Genomic DNA, 19,125 nt, shown 5'->3' with positions numbered 1-19,125 from the left:
AACCCTTGAGTGAGAAGGGTTGACCTGTTTTAAAGTTGTCATTACCTTGATCCTTCTGTGTATCTTGAAATAACTGCTAATTAAACTAGAGATGTGCCCACAGTCTTGGGTGCAAAGTTCATTATTTATATAATCTCAAATTTTAGTTAATATTTAAAGTTCCCTGCCCCTTCTTTGCCATCATCAGTTGATTTTAGTCCTACCAAAAAAAACAAAAAACAAAAAACAAAAAGCCAAAACAAAACAAAAAAACTACCTCCACCACCACCACCAACAAATACCCAAAGAGAAATTTGGAAGAAAGAGGGACTTTTAAAATATTCTATTTCTAGATATTGAAAACAGTTAGTATTCTGTAACCTTATAAAACTGTGGTATATTTGTTTACTAAAATGCCTGTAATTATATAAAAGCACCAAATCATCTCATTGCAGAAGATTATGAGAAGTTAAAACTCTGAACATTTTGATGACCTCATTATCCGTTTAAAGGCCACTTATTTTAGTATAGTGACTTTAACTTGCAAAAATAAGTTCACAGTCTTGTGGATTATTTTCAGTACTTAGAGCTTTTTTTATTTCTTCAAAGCAAGAGTTTCAGCAAAATTTAAAGCCATTTTAAAGAGTATATTTTGTTGTACACATGGTGTATATTATGTACTGTAATAAAAGTGTTTTTGAAGCTGATTTTATGTGTGCAAGTTATATGAGGAATGTATGTTGTAAGCATGAAATTATAGTAATTTCTGTATGGCTCATGGGTTTTGAAGCTTTTCATACTCATTAGTGTGAATCCTGCCTAGCATTTCTTTTACTAGCAGTCAACAACATCTGTCATTAGGCACTTTCAAAGACAGAATTTTCTTATGATTTAGCCAGTTGATCATGTTCTCTACCTGGGGGTGGGTATGAAGGAATGGGTATGGTACTGAGATAGCCTCCCACACAGTTGTGTCTTAAGGAAGGGAAAGAGAACAGTAAGAAAGGGGCATATAATGTGTTTTTAAAAAAATTTTAAGTGTTCATTTGAGAGAGAGAGAGTGAGAGAGAGCGAGTGAGCTTGAATGGAGGAAGGGCAGAGAGGGAGGGAGACACAGAATCCGAAGCAGGCGCCAGTCCCTGAGCTGTCAGCACAGAGCCCGACGCAGGGATTGAACTCAAGAACCATGAGATCATGACCTGAGCGGAAGTTGGATGCTTAACCAACTGAGCCACCCAGGTGCCCCCAAGAAAGGGGCATATAGATGAAAGTCTGTACTCCATTGGAAATAAGTCTAGGATAACTAAATTGCCTTTACCATTGAGTACTAGAAGTATTTGTACTTGGTAACCTTGTTGGAAGATGTATTGTTTAGGGCTGTGTCTGGCTGCACATTATACCATACTCAAATAAGGTGGCTTAAACAAGCAGAGGTTTATTTCTTTCCCATGGAAAAGAAGTCCAGTGATGGGCAAACCAGGGTTGGTTTGGCCGTTCCACTGTCATCAGGGACTCCAGTTCCTTCTATCCCAGGGTCATCTATTGGTCCAGGAAGGCTTCTGGAACTCCTGCCCTCACATCTGCAGCTGAGTCAGCCCCCTTAAGGATCTTTCCTGGAAGCCACACCCTGAGCAGCTTCTACTCACATCTTACTGGCCACCCCAAGCTGCAAAAGAGGCTGGGAAATTTAGTGTTTCAGCTGAGCACTTTGTTACTTAAAACGAAATTAGGCTTCTTTTAGTAAAGGACTGAAGAGTGATTATTGGGTAGGCAATAAGCAGGCTTTTGTACTCTCACTAAGTAAGTTATAGAAATTCCTACACCAAATATTGCAATACTGGTGGCAAGGCCTGATGGCAATTGTACGCAGTTCTTCTCTTTGTGAGACAGCTGATTCCTGTGGCATCATCCAAGAACTTGCCATGTTTTCAGTCAGCCATCTTTGGTGTGTGAGGGATGTTTCCTCCCAGGGTCACAGGGTAATTTCAGCAGTTCCAGGTATTATGTGGAAATATTATTTCCAGGGAAAAGAGAGATATTTCTCCCACATCTCCCTTTTTATTATGGGGAAATAGCTTTCCCAGAAGCGTGTGCCAGCATCCCCTACTCCCAACTTCCCTCACCTCACGTCTGCCAGGGTTAAGCCCCATGCTTATGCCTAAAACAACAAAATGGTCGGGGAATGAAATCACCGTGATTGGACCTGACCAATCGGATGACTTTGAGATGAAAGGCAAATGTCTTAGCAGAATTAGGGCTCTGCCACAAAGGAGGAAGAGGGGAAAGTGCATGTTATGTGGGAGCCAATAGACTGTTTTTTATTTATATATATAAAACACGTATTACAAATATGTTACATATATATAAAACATATACACATACATATATATGTGCATACATATATTTATGTTTCCTGTTTATTTAGAATCTCTGTTACTTGTTCATCATATCTCATTATGTACTGTAAACATTTTTTAAATTGTGAAATTTTAAGTTGTGAAAATTATATGGATATGGTGAAAATAATTCTAAACAGTACTAAAAAGGTAAACTCCCAGATCCTGGTTCCACTAGATTTTTAAAGGTAACCTTTATCAAGACTGTTTGTGTATTCTTTAAAAAAATTTCATGTTTATTTAATCATTTTTACACAAATATGTGCATATTAGATCCATTGTACTATGTTTTGCTTTTCTTTTTTTTTTTTTTTAATAACAGGCACATCTTGGAGTTCTTTTCTTATCAGTGAATAAAGTTGGACAACACTCTTACCTATAGCTTTGAGCTTTGGATCGATCATTGCACATTGTGGATATACCATAATCCAGTCCACTATTTCCCATTTAATAGAAATATAGAGAGTAGGTCGTTTTTGTTTTTTTAAAGGATTTATTTATTTTTAAATGTTTAAAAATTTTTTTTTGAGAAAGAGAGAGAGAAAGAGAGACAGACAGATAGAGTGTGAGTAGGGGAGGGACAGAGAGAGAGGGAGACAGAATCCTAAGCAGGCTTCAGGCTCTGAGCTGTCAGCACAGAGCCCAATGTGGGCTCAAACTCACAAACCGTGAGAGCATGACCTGAGAGGAAGTTGGATGCTTAACCAACTGAGCCACCCAAGTGCCCCTGTGTTTGTTTTTAATAGCTACTAGCAGCAGAGAACCTTCTTGTGCATGTCTGTGAGCATTAGACAAATGCTAAGGAGTAGAATTGTTAGGCCACAGGATATGTATGTTTTACATTTTGATAGTTCTGACCAACTTTCCTTCAAAAAGGTGGTACTAGTTTGGACTTCTACTAGCAGTGTTAAGGAGAGGGCATTGAAATTCCCAACACTGGTCAGTCACTGGGTCTCATCTTAGCTAATATCTTTGAGAAAGATAATTTTTCTTTAAAATATTGTAGAGGGAGAAGAATTATTATCAGGTTTCTAATTCTGTAATGTATTGGTTTTCAACTGTGAGTATGTTTGTGGGGTTGTTTTTTGATAATATGATATAGAAAGACCTTTTTTTTCTTTAAAAAAAACTATGTACAACAGATTTACTTTATGATTAAATACTATTTTTCTTTTTAAATTACAGGTATTTGGCCCATGACTGAGAGAGAAGATGACTTGAAAGTTTCTGCCGTGGTTTCTTCTAACATTGATACAGTGTCTGTAGGTTTCTTTGCACACTTTAACAGGGTTTATGATAGTGGTGGACTCTGATGATTAGGGATCAGTATGTGTTAGTTCAAATTTTTGGTCCCAGATAGAAACTTTAAGGAGGATAACAACTTTAAGTCTTTGTTGTTTTCTGGAAAAAACATTTCCAACTTCTTAGTGAGGAGTTCCTTAGGCAGGATTTCAGTCTAAAAAAGGGGAGGAAGGGCAGAAGTAGAAGAGCTTTTCTTAATCTACTTTTTTCAAAAACCTTTTCAGTACCAGAATATTGAGATAATCACAATCCAGGTGAATAATACTTGATCCCACAAGATTTTTGTTGAAAGTTCATTGAGATAATGTCTATGAAAGGCCTAGGTCAGGGTTTGCTGATTTACAGTCTTTAGTACATTATGGTGGTTGCGTTTGTGTGTTAAACAGTAAACAGTTGGACTAAGAATTATTTTTCCTCACTTTTATCTGTGTGACCCAGGGCAGGGTAGTTTCTTAGTCTCAACTTTTCTCATCTGTAAAATGGGAATAATAATACAATCTACTTTGTTGAATTGTTATGATAGTTAACCAACATCACCATCAAATTACATTTTAGTTCTTTTAGCATTATCATTATCACGGCCACCACCACCCCGCATTCCACTACTTGTCTTGTCCACTGCCATATCCTTAGCGTCTGTCACATAATGAGTGGTCAGTATATTTTGCAATATAAATGACTGGAGATGAGAAACAAGAAGGATGAATGAGGGACTGTCCTTTATTATGTTGCCCCATCTCCTTGTGTGGTTTCCTGTAAGCACTTGTTAGATTATAATTGGTTAGGTCTCACTGCCTGCAGTTTGGGCAAAATCTGTTAAGTTTACCTGTGTCTAAATCAGAAGTTGATCAGTTTTGGCAAGTGATCAAATTCACTGTTTTTTACTATATTTAGAGTTCATGTCCTATAATTTTACCTAGGAAATGACTTCGATATTTAAGTATCGGAGCATAATATAGTAAGTTCTTGTCCTAAGTTTTCAAAGATTAATCTTAGTATAAAGAGCCAACCCAAGCTGTGATAAAAATCACGTTAACATTGCTATAATATACTAAGTTGGGTCTACTTAAAAAAAAAAAAAAAGTACTATATATGAAAGGAACATTCACACAGCTGAGTCACATAGTAGAGGCACTGTTTTAAACATTGGCCATTCAGCACACACCATTTCTCACTCTACCTGAAGGGTGTAGTCTAAGTGGAACATTTTTGCTTAGTTAGCTGACAAATGTACACACAATTTCTTGCCTTGGAAATGATTCCTATTTTCCTTTGGGCAACGTATGTAATTTTTTCTAGGTTCCCTTAAACATAGGCTATTTGGAAGGAGGAATTCCCTTTCCTTTCTTTAGCTGCTTTTGATCTTTGTAGGAAAAGGCCTTATGTAATAGCACTATATTGTAATGTATATTTCCCTATTGGTAACTCAGAGTGCTGTTTCCTCTTAACTAGGTGTCTCTTTCCAGTTTCATTTTCTGGTGTCTTACTATTTTTTCTTTCTTAAGAGATTCCTGAGAGTATCATGTTCATCCCACTGGAAAATACTAGCCCAACGATTTATGTGGCTATGGTGCCATGGTGTCTTTGTGTAGCTATTTCTCTCTGGCTATAATTTTATGTTCCCAAAGGACAGCTGTCCTTGAAGTACCTAGGTGTTTAGACATGGATTGAAAAGAGCAGGAAACAGGAGGATGTTGGTTTTCTCTTCTAGATCTGTGGACAGCTAAATGTAAAACATTTCCTGGATTTTAGGTTATACTAGAGCACAAAGCTTGGCTTAATATTTTATTTTGTCATTATTATCAAAGCACACATCTAAAAAGTGATATAATTTATAATACAGTGAGGTCTTTTATAGAGGAGACAAACATTGCTATTCTGTCTTCTGGATTGAGAGTTCATATATGGTTTTCTGTGGAATCATATATGGAATATGAATCTCCCCACTCTTTTAATGAAAAGAGCAGCAGTGATGTGGAGTTCAAACTCAAGGCCTCATGAAGTCATGAGCCATAAGATCATTACCTGAGCTGAAGTCAGACGCTCAACCAACTGAGCCCTGAGTCCCCCAACTCTTAATTATGCTGATACCCATTACATTGTAACAATCCCCATTGCCTAGAAATGGACTAGTATTTCTTAGTAAGATAATTTCAAATAAGTTAACTAAAAACACAATGGATCTATTCATTGGTTGGATTAGTGATTGTATAATCTTTTTTTTTTTTTAAATATTTTTATTTATTTCTAGGAGAGAGAGAGAGAGCGTGAGCAGGGGAGGGTCAGAGAGAGAGGGAGACACAGACTCTGAAACAGGCTCCAGGCTCTGAGCTGGCAGTCAGCACAGAGCCCGACGCGGGGCTCGAACCCACGAACCATGAGATCATGACCTAAGCGAAAGTCGGACGCTTAACCGACTAAGCCACCCAGGCGCCCCAGTGATTGTATAATCTTAATTGCTTCCCAGCAATGGCTATTATTAGAAAATATGTTACCCTTTGGTCTTATTCTATTATCAAGTGAGCATTTTTTCCTCTCAATCTATCACTCTAATAAATAAATTATAACTTATAAGGAAATGTTTGCTTCATTATATTATGCTCTGAATTCTGTAAGAGGTAGGATCATGTAACCCAGGCTGATGCTCAAAGAGTGGCCTAGTTTATGATATGAGCTCATAAAAAATACATTTCTACTTTTATTTTATTTTCTAAGTGTAAGGCCATTGAAGCTTTATTATCATTAGTTACATGTCTTAGATACATACTGTTTTTTAAAAATAATTTAATGTTTATTTACTTTTGAGAGAGAGAGACAGAGTATGAGCAGGGGAAGAGCAGAGAGAGAGGAAGACACATAATCAGAACCAGCCTCCAGGCTCTGAGCTGTCAGCACAGAGCCCACCGTGGGGCTCTAACCCATGAACTGAGATCATGACCTGAGCCAAAGTCGGACTCTTAACCACTGACCACCCATGTGCCCCACATATTATTAGTCAGAATAAAACATACCTTTGACAAATTGAAACTACAAGGACCGAAAAAGAATGGCATAATGCTTATCCGAGAAATACAAGGAGGCCTTCTTCTGCATAATATGAGTTATAGAATGAGTTAATAGAATTAATTAGTTTCAACATTTAAGTAATGTTGTTAACTTATTTAATATGAATGAGTTAATAGAATGAGTTAATAGAATTAATTAGTTTCAACATTTAAGTAAATTTGGTGAGGGAGTGATTTGACAAAAATACTATTGACAAAAATATGTGACCTTTTCTTTCCCTTTTGGAAAAGGTTTTTAATAGTTCATGACTTTGCAGTTGAAGGCTCTCAAAAAGCATATTAACCTTTTTAGTCTGTCATTAGCGTGATAAGTCCTTTATTGTGAGTTCCTTATTTTGATGGTGGGAAGTATATATTGCACCCATTGTGTTTACTCATTGATGGACATGTTAATTTGAAACCATTCTTTCCTCCCTTCTTTTCTCAATTCTCTGTTTACAGCAAGCTACCGATGTTGAAGTGGGAACTGACCTTGTCCCTTCAGTCACAGTTAAGGTATTGTACCGTGGTTCTAGACCGTAATGTGCAAACAGTATTACATATTTCATCACATCTGTCACTATTGTCACCCTATACGTAGCTTATGGAAGTGTAAAACAAGCATTTGAAATTTGTACATTTCCCTTAGCCTTGGGTGGCAAAGATAACTTATATTGTTTCTGACAAATATAGAATGGATAATTACATTCCTAGCAGTATTATATAATATTAATAATTCTTATGGCTTTTGCTTACTATTACATTTAAATGATGCAAGGCCTTTTTTTCTAGAAGCAAAATTAATATTTTGTATATGTTAAAGGAATTTTGTCATGTGTCATCACCACTTATGATAGACCAACTAGTTGATTGCATCATCATACATATTTTGGAGAATCATGTGAATGCTAATATCTTTCTTCTTTGTGTAAATATGTATGTGTTTGAGAAGAATTTCCAGTCATCTACTTGCAATAATATTATTTTAAATGGATGTATTTATATCAAGAAAATATTAAATGAAGAAGCCACAAAGTAGGGTAGCGAAAAATTGATAGTACTAAAAAAAATAGAATATGAAGGATGTGGTTTTGGTTAAAATTTTTAGCCTGTCATTGTAGAATTTTAGAACTAGAACTCAAATGTAGAACCCTCTTAAGGCATTTAGATTAAAGTGTGGTAATCAGTCAGCACATTATTAAGCTGAAAATATTTATCACTGCCCAGACCTTGGAGCCGGGAAAAGTTGTGGATCTTGGCAATTTGCTTAGTCAAAACTTGGACAGGGCTTTATATTTTCTTAGATTATGGGTTGCTGTCCTTGGAGGAGCTTGACAGGGCACCAGGCTTTACCAATTGTGTTCGCTTACACTGGGCCCAGCGGGTGGCCCAAGTGTGGGGATCTTTGGTAGAAGTTGAAGGGAGCCCAATCTTGTAACAGTTTCCTAAGCTAATTTTTTTGGATTCTTGCCACTGGAAACAAGGGTGGTCTTTCCCCAGTTCTCCCTCCCCCCTATCCAATCAAAGGCTCTATCTCATTAATACTTCTGAGTCTGGAAAAGCATTAGTGGCAAGAAATCAAACACTTAAGAAAAAAAAAAAAAAGCCCTGCAGAGTTCCAGGAATGATCTATAGACTTTTGTGTAGAGAAACTTCGTTAATATCTATCTACTGATACTGTTCAGACACACATATAATACTTCAGGAACACACTATAAATGCAAAAAAGAAATTTTGTACTTAAATCAGATAATATTGCTCATGCTAATTCCCTCCCTACACCAAACACTAGTTATTGCTATAAATAAATACACCTTTCTCTCCCATGCAGTTCTTAGGCTTTCATGTATAATAATAGCCATGTTAAAATGATGGCATGACACCACTGGAAAATTCTCCTTTGTTAGTGACAGTTAAACCATATTCGAGAATGACTAAGTCTCAACTCTTTTCTTTATTGCCATTATAAGAGCATGAGAAAGAATGTAACACATGAGGGTTGCATAAAATCAGCTGGACTTACACAGCAGACACAATGACTTCCTGATTCTGTCTGACAGTTTCTACACAAATTTTGCTATAAATCTCTCCTTATAGCCTTTTATAACAACAGCAGCCAAGATATATAACCATGCAAGTTTCCATCATAATAAATCCTGTTAATTGAGAAAATTTTTCCATCCGTTCCAAGTGAATGAAGATGTGGCTACCTTGAGTATGTGTGCATGATGTGTGACCATCTATTCCAGACAACTAAGCAGAGTGGTTGCTCATACCTGGCCTTTGGAGTCATATTTATATATCTAGGAGAAAAATTTGGTATTATATTTCCTAAGGATCATATTTCATTTTGTTAGAACCAGAAAACAACATGGAAAATTCTTGTATTAATGTTTTATATTTTCCCTTAATATTCTGTAATTATTTTTCTCTTAAATATGAGGTTTATGATCTAGCTAAGTCTTTAACTCTCTTTCTCTTTTGGCTCAAACACAGTCTTCTTTGTTCATCTAGTTTTTTTGTCACACATCTTGATTCACACTTGAAAGTGCCTAGCCCATTGTTGGGATTTAATAAATCTGTGCACAAGAGCTATCATGATCTTGCTAACAATGTGAAATTGTGTGATCACTGTCTAGGTACACATTGTTATGCCAGGTAGAGTCAGAATATCTGTTTTCTTACAAGTGACTTACTGCTACTTTAAGGATTTTTTATTTTCCCTTTTAAAACTAAGCTCTTATGATACATTCCTGGTGATAGTTTTCTTTTTTTTTTTTTTAATGTTTTATTTATTTCTAGGAGAGAGAGAGGCAGCGTGAGCAGGGGAGGGTCAGAGAGAGAGGGAGTCACAGACTGAAACAGGCTCCAGGCTCTGAGCTGGCAGTCAGCACAGAGCCCGATGTGGGGCTCGAACCCACAAACCGCGAGATCATGACCTAAGCGAAAGTCGGAGGCTTAACCGACTAAGCCACCCAGGCGCCCCGCCTGGTGATAGTTTTCAACTGTCTTGCACATATTGGCTTGTCAGTCTTGGGCATGTTATTTGGCTTCTCTGAACCTCTTATTTTAATTTTGTAATTTTAACTTCTTAAAGATTTATTTTAGAGAGAGAGAGAGAGAATGTATGGGGGAGATGGGCAGCGGGAAAAAGAGAGAGAGAGAGAGAGAGAGAGACAGACAGACAGACAGAGAGAATGTTAAGCAGGCTCAATGTTCATTCAGTACAGAGCCTGATGTGGGGCTCATCCCATGACCCGGGGATGATGACCTGAGCTGAAATCAAGAGCGAGATGCCTAACCGACTGAGCCACCCAGGTGCTTCTCTGAACCTCTGTTTTTAAACTGTAAAATGGGGATACTTTTTTATTTGTAGAGTTGAGACTTAACCACGGTTGAGTAAGAGCATGCACTTTGGATTCTGGCAGACAGAAGTTAAATTGTTAATCAGAGTGGCCTTGGGCAAATTGTTTAGCTCTCTGAGACATAATTTTCTCTTCTGTAAAATGGTATATAGTGATAGCACCTGTTTCAGGATGTTGTGAAAATTAAATGAGATAATGTACATAAGTAATTTATCAGTATGGTTCCATGAATATAGAGAGCTGCTACTGGTTATCATTAATATTGAGTTGCATTTAAAAATATGTATTTATATAGACTAGCACTGTGTTATTATTAATAGTAAAATATTTAGTCGTGTCCTGCTTATTCAGTGGACCTCGCTATTTGAAAGAATGTTGTCTGTGGTGTTTGTGTAGATTCTTCTTCCCATAATTACCATCAGGATTTTATTATGTTATGTTGTTTATAATTCTCAGACATCCCGAAGGAAGCTTTGCTTTGTGGTATGCAGATTCCCTTTGTGCATTCCCGGGGCTTGTAAAGTAAAAATTGAGGATTCATTGTTATTTGCTATGGAACAAAGAGCCAGTTGTATTTATTTGCATCAAGAGTTATCCTTTAAAAATTTTACTTTGGAAGTCATCATTTTTGCATTTAACTTATTTTTTGAGTTGTACAGAATACCCACATCATTTAAAATGAATACAATATGCTTATTGAATATAATTGTATGTATATATTATTTCTGAGCCAGTTATGTATGCCTGTATGTTGTCTCTTTCTCTATAGTATGTGTGTGTATGTATACATTATATGTGCATATATATTATGTATTTATGCAAAATATATATTAAGAAATAGGTGATACATGCCTTTAATTTAAGAGAAATTTGAAAACTATGTATCTTTTTTCTTTTAATTTTTATTTATTTATTTTAATGTTTATTTTTGAGAGAGAGACAGAGACAGAGACAGAGATAGGAAATCAGCAGAGAAGGGGAAGAGAGAGAGGGAGACACAGAATCTGAAGCAGGCTCTAGGCTCTGAACTGTCAGCACAGAGCCNTTCTTAACTCTGGTACTACATGGGTATCATCTGGGAAGCCAAAAAAAAAAAAAAAATACCAATACCCAGTTCTACCACCCAGAGATCTTGACTCAGTTGGTATACCAGCCCTACCGGGGCAGTTGACTATGATAAGTCTGCTTACCATACCAACCATGTGGATGAATTCATCCAAATGAGACCGTTCAAAGTCTGAGTCTTTAAGGAGACAAAATCCAAAGAGAGATTATGCCCAATGGAAGTCAGATCTTTAAGATTTTTCTTTGATAGCCTGAAAAAGATGTCCCTTAGTGCTGTGGCCCAGTAAAAATTCATGGGCCTGATGGTTTCTGCTGATGGTTCTTTTCAGGGGAAGTGAGAGAAGTCCTGGCCTTCTCATATCTGTCCTTGTTTCTCAGTCACACTGTTACCCCAGAGTTCTTAGCTTTTGATTCTAATTAGAGTGGGAGGATTTTCTTAGCATCACCACAGAATTAGAATTGCAGCACGCTGAGATATATGCAGCAGTCAATATTGCCATTCTTTGATACTTCCTAGAATTAGTTATGTCATGTATCTTTGTGTTAAGCCATGGAATTAAATGTGGTGCTTTGCTATGCATTTAGGCTAGTAAATATCCACCTAGCAAGGAAATCTTTAGAGAATAATTAATTTATGCAAAAAGTGGTTTATTGATACTAGATAAGATAATCCAGTTGCCATATCTATACATGAAAAGAAGAATGAACACCTAACATTTCATGATGTAATTATTCACCAACCACAGGGCAGCCTTTTCCTTTGCTTTTGCTAGAACGTTTTTAATAGCTTTATTGAGATACAATTCATATAATATACCATTTACTCATTTCAATTCAGTGATTTTTGCCATATTTGCAGAGTTGTGGAACCATCACCACAATTTAATTTTAGAACATTTTCGTCCTTCCTGAAAGTAACTTCATACCCATTAGCCGTAACTTCCTGTTCCTTTCCCCTGTCCCATCCTCCAGCCCTCCCCCACTTCTATCCCTCAGCGTCTTCTAATCTATTTTCTGTCTCTATTGATTTGCCTATCTTGGACATTTCCTATAAATGGAATCCTACAACATGTGGTTCTTTGTGACTAGCCTCTACCCCTTAGCATAATGTTTTAAAGGTTTACCCAGGTTGTAATATGTGCCAGTACTTAATTTCTTTTGATTACCAAATACAGTTTCATTATAAAGTACCATATTTTGTTTATTCATTCATCAGCTGATGGACATTTGGGTTGTTTCTACTTTTGGTTGGCTGTTGTGAAGAATGCTGCTATGAAATTTGTGTATACGTTTTTGGACGGACATAACGTATTTCTCTTTGTATGGAATTGTGAGGTTGTCTGGTAAATTTATGTTTAATTTTTAAAGAAACTGTTAAATTATTTTCTTGTGTGGCTATACCATTTTACATTCCCATCAGCCACGTATGAGGCTTCTAGTTTCCTCACATTCTTGCTAACACTTATTTTTGTCTATTATTTTGATTATAGCATTTTAGTAGATGTATAATAGTATCTCATTGGGGTTTTACTTTGTATTTCATAGTGATTAATGATATTAAGCTGTTTCACATGTACTGTTTGGCCACTTCTGTTTCTTTGGAGAAAAGTCTCTTCAACTTCTTTATCCAGTTTCTACTGGTTAGAATCCACCACTTTTCTACTTATCAGTTAATCTACTACTTAAGTTTTAAAAGACTACTCATTTTTTAGATGTTTCCTAATTATTTGCTAGTGATTTTTCACATACTTGTGCTCTCCTGTCAATCTGGATAAAATGTAATTATCTATTAATAACAATGTCTATTTCCTTAGGTCACATTGCAGAATCGACTGGCTTTGCAAAAAGCCAAATTATCAGTTTATGTGCAACCACCATTAGTATTGACTTGTGATCAGTTCACCTTTGAATTTATGGGTAAGGGTTCTATTTTGGCTTAAAATCTATCATGGTGTGATATTTTCTTTTAATTAAAAAAATTTTTTTTGTTAGTATGTTTATTTCATGGCTGTATTTCTTGTCTGAATGATGAGACTGGTATCTTTCTAAAATCTGTAATTGTGTTATTTTGCTTATATTTCCCCTATAGATATCAAACATGAACGATACTTTTTAAAAAATAGCAACATTCAATGAATGGTTGATGAGCTGAAGTAATTATAGATTTTCAAGTGGTTTCCTTAACTAGATGGGCCTGTAATTGTGCTTAAATACTATAATTTGGAAGACTTTCTTTATTGGTGTTCCTCTAGTGAGCTGTTTGTTGAATCAGTAATGTTTGAAGAAAGGACATTGGCTTTGAATCTGGCCTGAATTTGAATCCTGGCTCTGACATGTACCTGATGTGTAACTTTCGGCAAGCTACTTGAGTAATTACTCGGAGCCTCAATTTCTTTTAATCTGCTGAAAGGGGATAATGATATCTGTCTTGCAAGGCTTTTTTGAGGATTTAATTAGAAAGTGAATCTATGTAAGATATCTGTAATAACGCTAGTCATAAAAATGGCAACTCTTAGTAAGACTTCTTTGCACAGTATCTCTCAGGCCCTACCATTTATATCAAAGTTGTCAGTGGTCCTATTAAAACGGCTTATGATTTATCTTTCTAATCTTTTTCTCTCTTCTTTTACTGCTGCTGTTCAGCTGGTGATCCTTTATTGTATTTATGAAGTCAAGAACATATTTCTCTCTTTTGCCTTTGTATAACCAACTCTTACTTGAATGCCTGTCAGATACGGGGAACTTAATAAATATTAACCAAATCAATGAACGAATGGTAGAATGGTTGAAGTAATCTTGTAGGAGATATCCAATCACTGGATTCTCACTTTATTTTCTAATTTGTTTCAGAATACTTCCAAGTTGTCTTTCTAAAACATTCTGAACAGTTTATTTTTCCAGTTAAAAATGTCTTTAGGCTCCATCACAGGTTGGAGGCCAAATACATGAAAATAGAAGGCTGTGCACAATCTGCAAAGTCGCTACGGTTATAGTTACATCCATATGGAGTCCCCCCCTTCCATTTCTCCTTGTAGTTTGTATTCTAGCCATGATAAAGTGTACTATTCCCCATTCCCCAAATCTCTTGCCTTTTTGTATACTTTTTTTCTGATCTTGCTGCCTATTCATCTGAGTAAAGAGAAACAGAACTCCCTTGTTTTGGAGACAGTCCCCAGTATATATTAGCAATATGACCTTGAACAAGGTTTGTAATCTCTCTGTAACCAAGTTCCTCATGCACAAAAGTTGGGGACAATAATAGTACACACCTTACTGGGTTGTTGTGAGGATTAAATGAGTTAATCCATGTAAAGTGCTTAGAAGAATAGCTGGCATGCAATGCATGCATAATTTTAACTGTTGTTAATAGTTGTCCAAAATTTTGTAACTTATATTACTTTTACATTTCTTATAGCACCAGAGATGAGTAGAACAGTAGCCTTTTCTGTTTATCTGAAAGGGAGTTATACCCCACCTGAATTGGAAGGAAATGCTGTTGTTTCTTATTCCAGACCATCAGGTAAACATACGGTTGTTCAGATTTTTAAGCCTGATCACTCCTTTTAAATTGGAGTTATGAGTTAAATGTTTAAGTATTTTTTTTTTCTTTTAAGTTTATTTATTTTGAGAGACACAAAGACAGCACAAGCGAGGGTGAGGCAAGCAGAGGGCAAGAGTTAAAGAATCCCATGCAGGCTCCACAGTGCCGAGCCTGATGTGGACCTCAAACTCAGGAAAGCATGAGATCATAACCTAAAACCAGGAGCTGGACACTTAACTGACTGGGCCACCCAGGCACCCTTAAATGTTTAAGTGTTTAAGATTAGAAAACATTGTAGTATATTACTAAATGAAAAAATATTCTTTCCTAGTGTTAAATAAAATTGTCCAAATTATTTCTGTGTTATGAATTATTATAGATAAGTCTGCTTAGCTGATTTCCACATATGATGTTTGATGTTGTCTTCTGAGTTAATAGCAAGTATATTTTTATTCACACTAAAAGAATGATATTAGACTACACTTACTAAACTAAGGAGAAAAGCCCACTCTGAATTAGTGAAAAAGACTATTATGGATTGATAAATCAGTATTCATAGTTTCAGACACTGTTTTAAATGACTAGGGGCACCTGGGTGGCTTAGTTGGTTAAGTGTCCGACTTTTGCTTAGGTCATGATCTCGCGGTTCGTGGGTTCGAGCCCCGCATAGGACTCTGTGCTGACTGCCAGCTCAGAGCCTGGAGCCTGTTTCAGATTCTGTGTCTCCCTCTCCCTCTGACCCTCCCCTGCTCACACTGTCTCTCTCTCTCTCCTAGAAATAAATAAAACATTAAAAAAAATAAATGACTAAATAAAAGTCTTTAGTTTCTTATATATTAATATATTTAAGAACATATTTACTAAAATTTGATCTGTATGTTCTCAAGGAACTCTTTTTAAATTAAAAATGTTACCTTTAGTCCAGTTGAGATTCAGTTACTGTAAATTTTAACTTTGTTGGGTCAAATTTTATAGTTTGTATTTTTTCCTGTATAGTGATTTCTTCATGTTAACATTTGGACAATACATTTATTGGTAGAATACAAATAATTAGTCATTGTTTTTTAAAAAATGTTTTAATATAGGATAACTGATAATAGGGTACTTTAGCATGTTGTACTTGTGTTTTTATTAAACAATTTCTATATAGATTTTTAGTTCTAAAAGTTTTAGAGATGACTTAATTATCTTTTTCCTCTCTATGTCCAATTACCTTATTTAACAATTTTTTTTAATAACTGTAGTTTTAATTTTGTCTAAGTAAATTTTCTGGCTTATGGCTTGACAACTCTATACTGTGAGATGATTTTATAGCTTTAATACATGTTTTCAAAATCTGTTTCTTCTGCTTTGTTAGTTATTTTGGTTTAAGTTGTTAAAAAATTCATTTTTAGCCAGAATTTTTCTCTTTCTCATCTATATTTTCAAAATTTGGGGTTATGTAAATATTTTATGTTTAAATGACTTTGAGAAAGCTGGCTTCAGAAAGAAATGCAAAACTTCCATAAGGCATCAAAGAATGATAGAGTTGGATTTTTCTGAAAAGAACATTGAAAATTTTAATGTTATCTTAATTTTGATTTATGACATAATAAATATTTGACTAAAATCTCTAGATCATTTATCATTAATCGAGTGTCTCAATGATCATAGGCATTTGTATATTTTTTATCCTTGTTAGACTTCTACACAGTTGTAGAGACTGTTGGTGTCTTAATTCAACTAAGTATTTCATTTGTTTCCAAAGAAAATTAGTGACACTGGTTGAAAATGAATTTAAAATAGAGAAATGGCTTACATAGCAAATTGTCAAAATGCTTTAAAAATACATGATAAAGTTGTAAAATTAACCTATGAACTTATGGTTGCACATACCATTTTAACTATTATGCTTTTCTATAGACAGATTGTAATAGATTATAAATTTTGCTAAACTGAAGGGCATAGCATTAATTAGTTGAAAGTTAATTAGAAATTAAAATTTGTAAAGAGTCTATAAATGTGAGAGAATATCAAGACAAGCATAAAACAAGCAAACAAACAAAGAAGACATTAGTCTATAGTAGTATCTACTGGCTGAAATAATGTAAGCAAGAGTAACTAGAAATATTATGTATTTGGCCTTGCCCTCAAAATTTTTCCCCAAGAATTATTTAATCCTCTTGATGTCATTTACAAATAAGTCTGGTTTGCTCTTGGTCTAGAACATATAACTTCCTTTTTTTTTCCCCCAATACTGGAGTGACATACTGATACACTCTCATGGACTTCTGAGACTGGATGTGCAAATATATTGTTAGATTTCACTTATTCATGTTATATTCTTCAGTTGTGAATTGACTTACTTTTATTGGGAGGGCATTTAAATCCTCTGAGAGAATCTTCAACATTTTAATTTATATTTTTAAGCAGATGTTTATTAAATTTGTGTTGTAATTTTAACACAAATAATTTGTTGCATTCTTTCTCCCCTACACCTGTTTGCATTGCCTCTGATGGATAGATCAAAATCCTGATGGTAAGTGAAAAGATAATTTAGAACAAAATGAATTTCAGATTTGAAGTTTGGTCAGTGAATTGAATTGGAATTATACCATGAATGCACTCTTTTTATAGACTGTTATTCTAACTATAGAAATCTCTTTAGGATGATTCAGTGCCTTCATCTGTCTATGGAGAGGATCATGAATGTTTCCTCTCATAGAGACTTCTCATTCATTATTAGTTGTTTCAGAGTCATGAGAAAGAATGAAGCTCCGTGATTTTTTTGGGAATAAAAAAATCTGAAGTGTCATTAATTACTTATTTCCATAAGTTATTGGTAGTTTACTTATATGCTCTGTCTTATTTTACTTAAGAAAAGAATAAGGAGAAAAGGTGTTTATCACTCAATTCTAATTGTTTTCATTTTCTTTCTTTCTATCATTTTTTTTTTATTAATTGACTGAGAGCTGGGGTAAAGTGGTCAAAAATTAAGTAGGGTATAGGGAAAGGATAGGCCATACTAGTCTTCTTGATCATACTAGTGACTTTGGTGTTTATTCTGTGACCAAAGGTCAGCCATTCAATGGTTTTAAGTAGGTCATGAAGTGCACGGATGTGCTTTTGGTTTGGGTATGACAGGAACAGGTTTGTATTCTGAAAAAATCACTCTAACTGCAATGTGAAGCACTGGTTGAAGGAAAGCCAAATAGCCTGTCAGAAGGTCAGCTGGAGGTTTTTGCAGTGGAGTTGAGTAGGGGCATTGGAGATGGGTCAGAGACCTATTTAGGTTTTAGCTCATTTGCAATGAGCACATCTATTACATACATCTTTTTTTTTTTTTTTTTTTTTCTATTACATACATCTTAAGGTATGAGTACCATCTCTAGTAAAAGGGATCAAGGTTCTTGGGAAAAGGCTGTTTCTAGGTCTGGAGAAGGGAAAATAAGAGAGCCTGTCCTATATTGTTGGGTCAGAAAGCAAAGACGTGGTTAAGAAATGATAATATTGCATTAAAATGATTCAGGGGTGCCTGGGTGGCTCACTTGGTTAAGAGTGTGACTATTGGTTTCTGCTCAGGTCATGATCTCGCAGTTTGTGAGTTCGAGCCTTGTGTACAGCCTGTGTTGACAGCTCAGAACCTGGAGCCTGCTTCAGATTCTGTGTCTCCCTCTCTCTGACCCTCCCCTGCTCATGCTCTGTCTGTCTCTCTCTCAAGAATAAATATTAAAGAAAATTAGGAAGGAAGGAAGGAGCAAGCCCACAGGGGTGCTTGGGTGGCTTGGTCAGTTAAGCATCCTGCTCTTGATTTTGGCTCAAGTCATGATGTCAGGGTTCTGAAACTGAGCCCTGCATCAGGCTCCACACTGAGCATGGAGTCTGCCTAAGATTCTCTCTCTTCCTCTACCCCTACCCTCATTCACACATTCTTTCTCTGAAAGAAAGAGAGAAAGAAAGAAAGAAAGAAAGAAAGAAAGAAAGAAAGAAAGAAAGAAAGAAAGAAAATGAAAGGGAGTGAGGAAGGAAAGGGCCCAGAAAGAATGAAAGAAAGAAAGAAAGGAAAGAAAAGAAAAGAAAAGAAAAGAAAGGGAATGAGGAAGGAAGGGACCCATAGAGTAAGTATTCATGGTGTTCTGATCAGAAAGAGCTGATTCTTAACTGACTGAGCCACTCAGGTGCCCCACTGTGGGACTATTTCTTATCTTGTTTACAATTTGTGGAACAGTGTCATCAGGTATGACCCCTTAAACTTGCCTGGGTCAATGTTGATTGTTACCTATTTTGTTTTCCCCAAATCCTTTATTTATGATTCTGCTGTAATACCTATCATAATATGAATTTCATTAAGTTTGTTCTTTAGGTTTCCCTAAGATTTTGGGTTGAGAGCAGAGTTAAGTACTCATCTTTCTTTCTTTTTTTTTTTTTAACTCTTTTTTTTTTTTTAATGTTTT

The 19,125-nt window shown here is 35.6% G+C and overlaps 1 protein-coding gene across 2 annotated transcripts in view; it reads left to right on the top strand.

The window, feature by feature from the left end:
• The window catches only part of BBS9 (Bardet-Biedl syndrome 9), a 450,363-nt gene that overhangs the window by 187,495 nt on the left and 243,743 nt on the right, over positions 1-19,125 (top strand). For both annotated transcript variants that reach the window (XM_077775407.1, XM_077775408.1), the window contains exons 11-15: positions 3,561-3,637; positions 7,184-7,237; positions 12,966-13,068; positions 14,567-14,671; positions 17,196-17,210. In XM_077775407.1, coding sequence (XP_077631533.1) covers positions 3,561-3,637; positions 7,184-7,237; positions 12,966-13,068; positions 14,567-14,671; positions 17,196-17,210 — 354 coding nt within the window. The remainder of the gene's footprint in view (positions 1-3,560; positions 3,638-7,183; positions 7,238-12,965; positions 13,069-14,566; positions 14,672-17,195; positions 17,211-19,125) is intronic.

This window comes from Crocuta crocuta, unplaced genomic scaffold, assembly GCF_008692635.1.
Source record: "Crocuta crocuta isolate KB4526 unplaced genomic scaffold, BGI_CrCroc_1.0 scaffold197, whole genome shotgun sequence".
Taxonomy (NCBI): Eukaryota; Metazoa; Chordata; class Mammalia; order Carnivora; family Hyaenidae; genus Crocuta; species Crocuta crocuta.
Note: the sequence above shows the minus strand (reverse complement) of the source record. Positions and strands in the feature narration are given on the sequence as shown.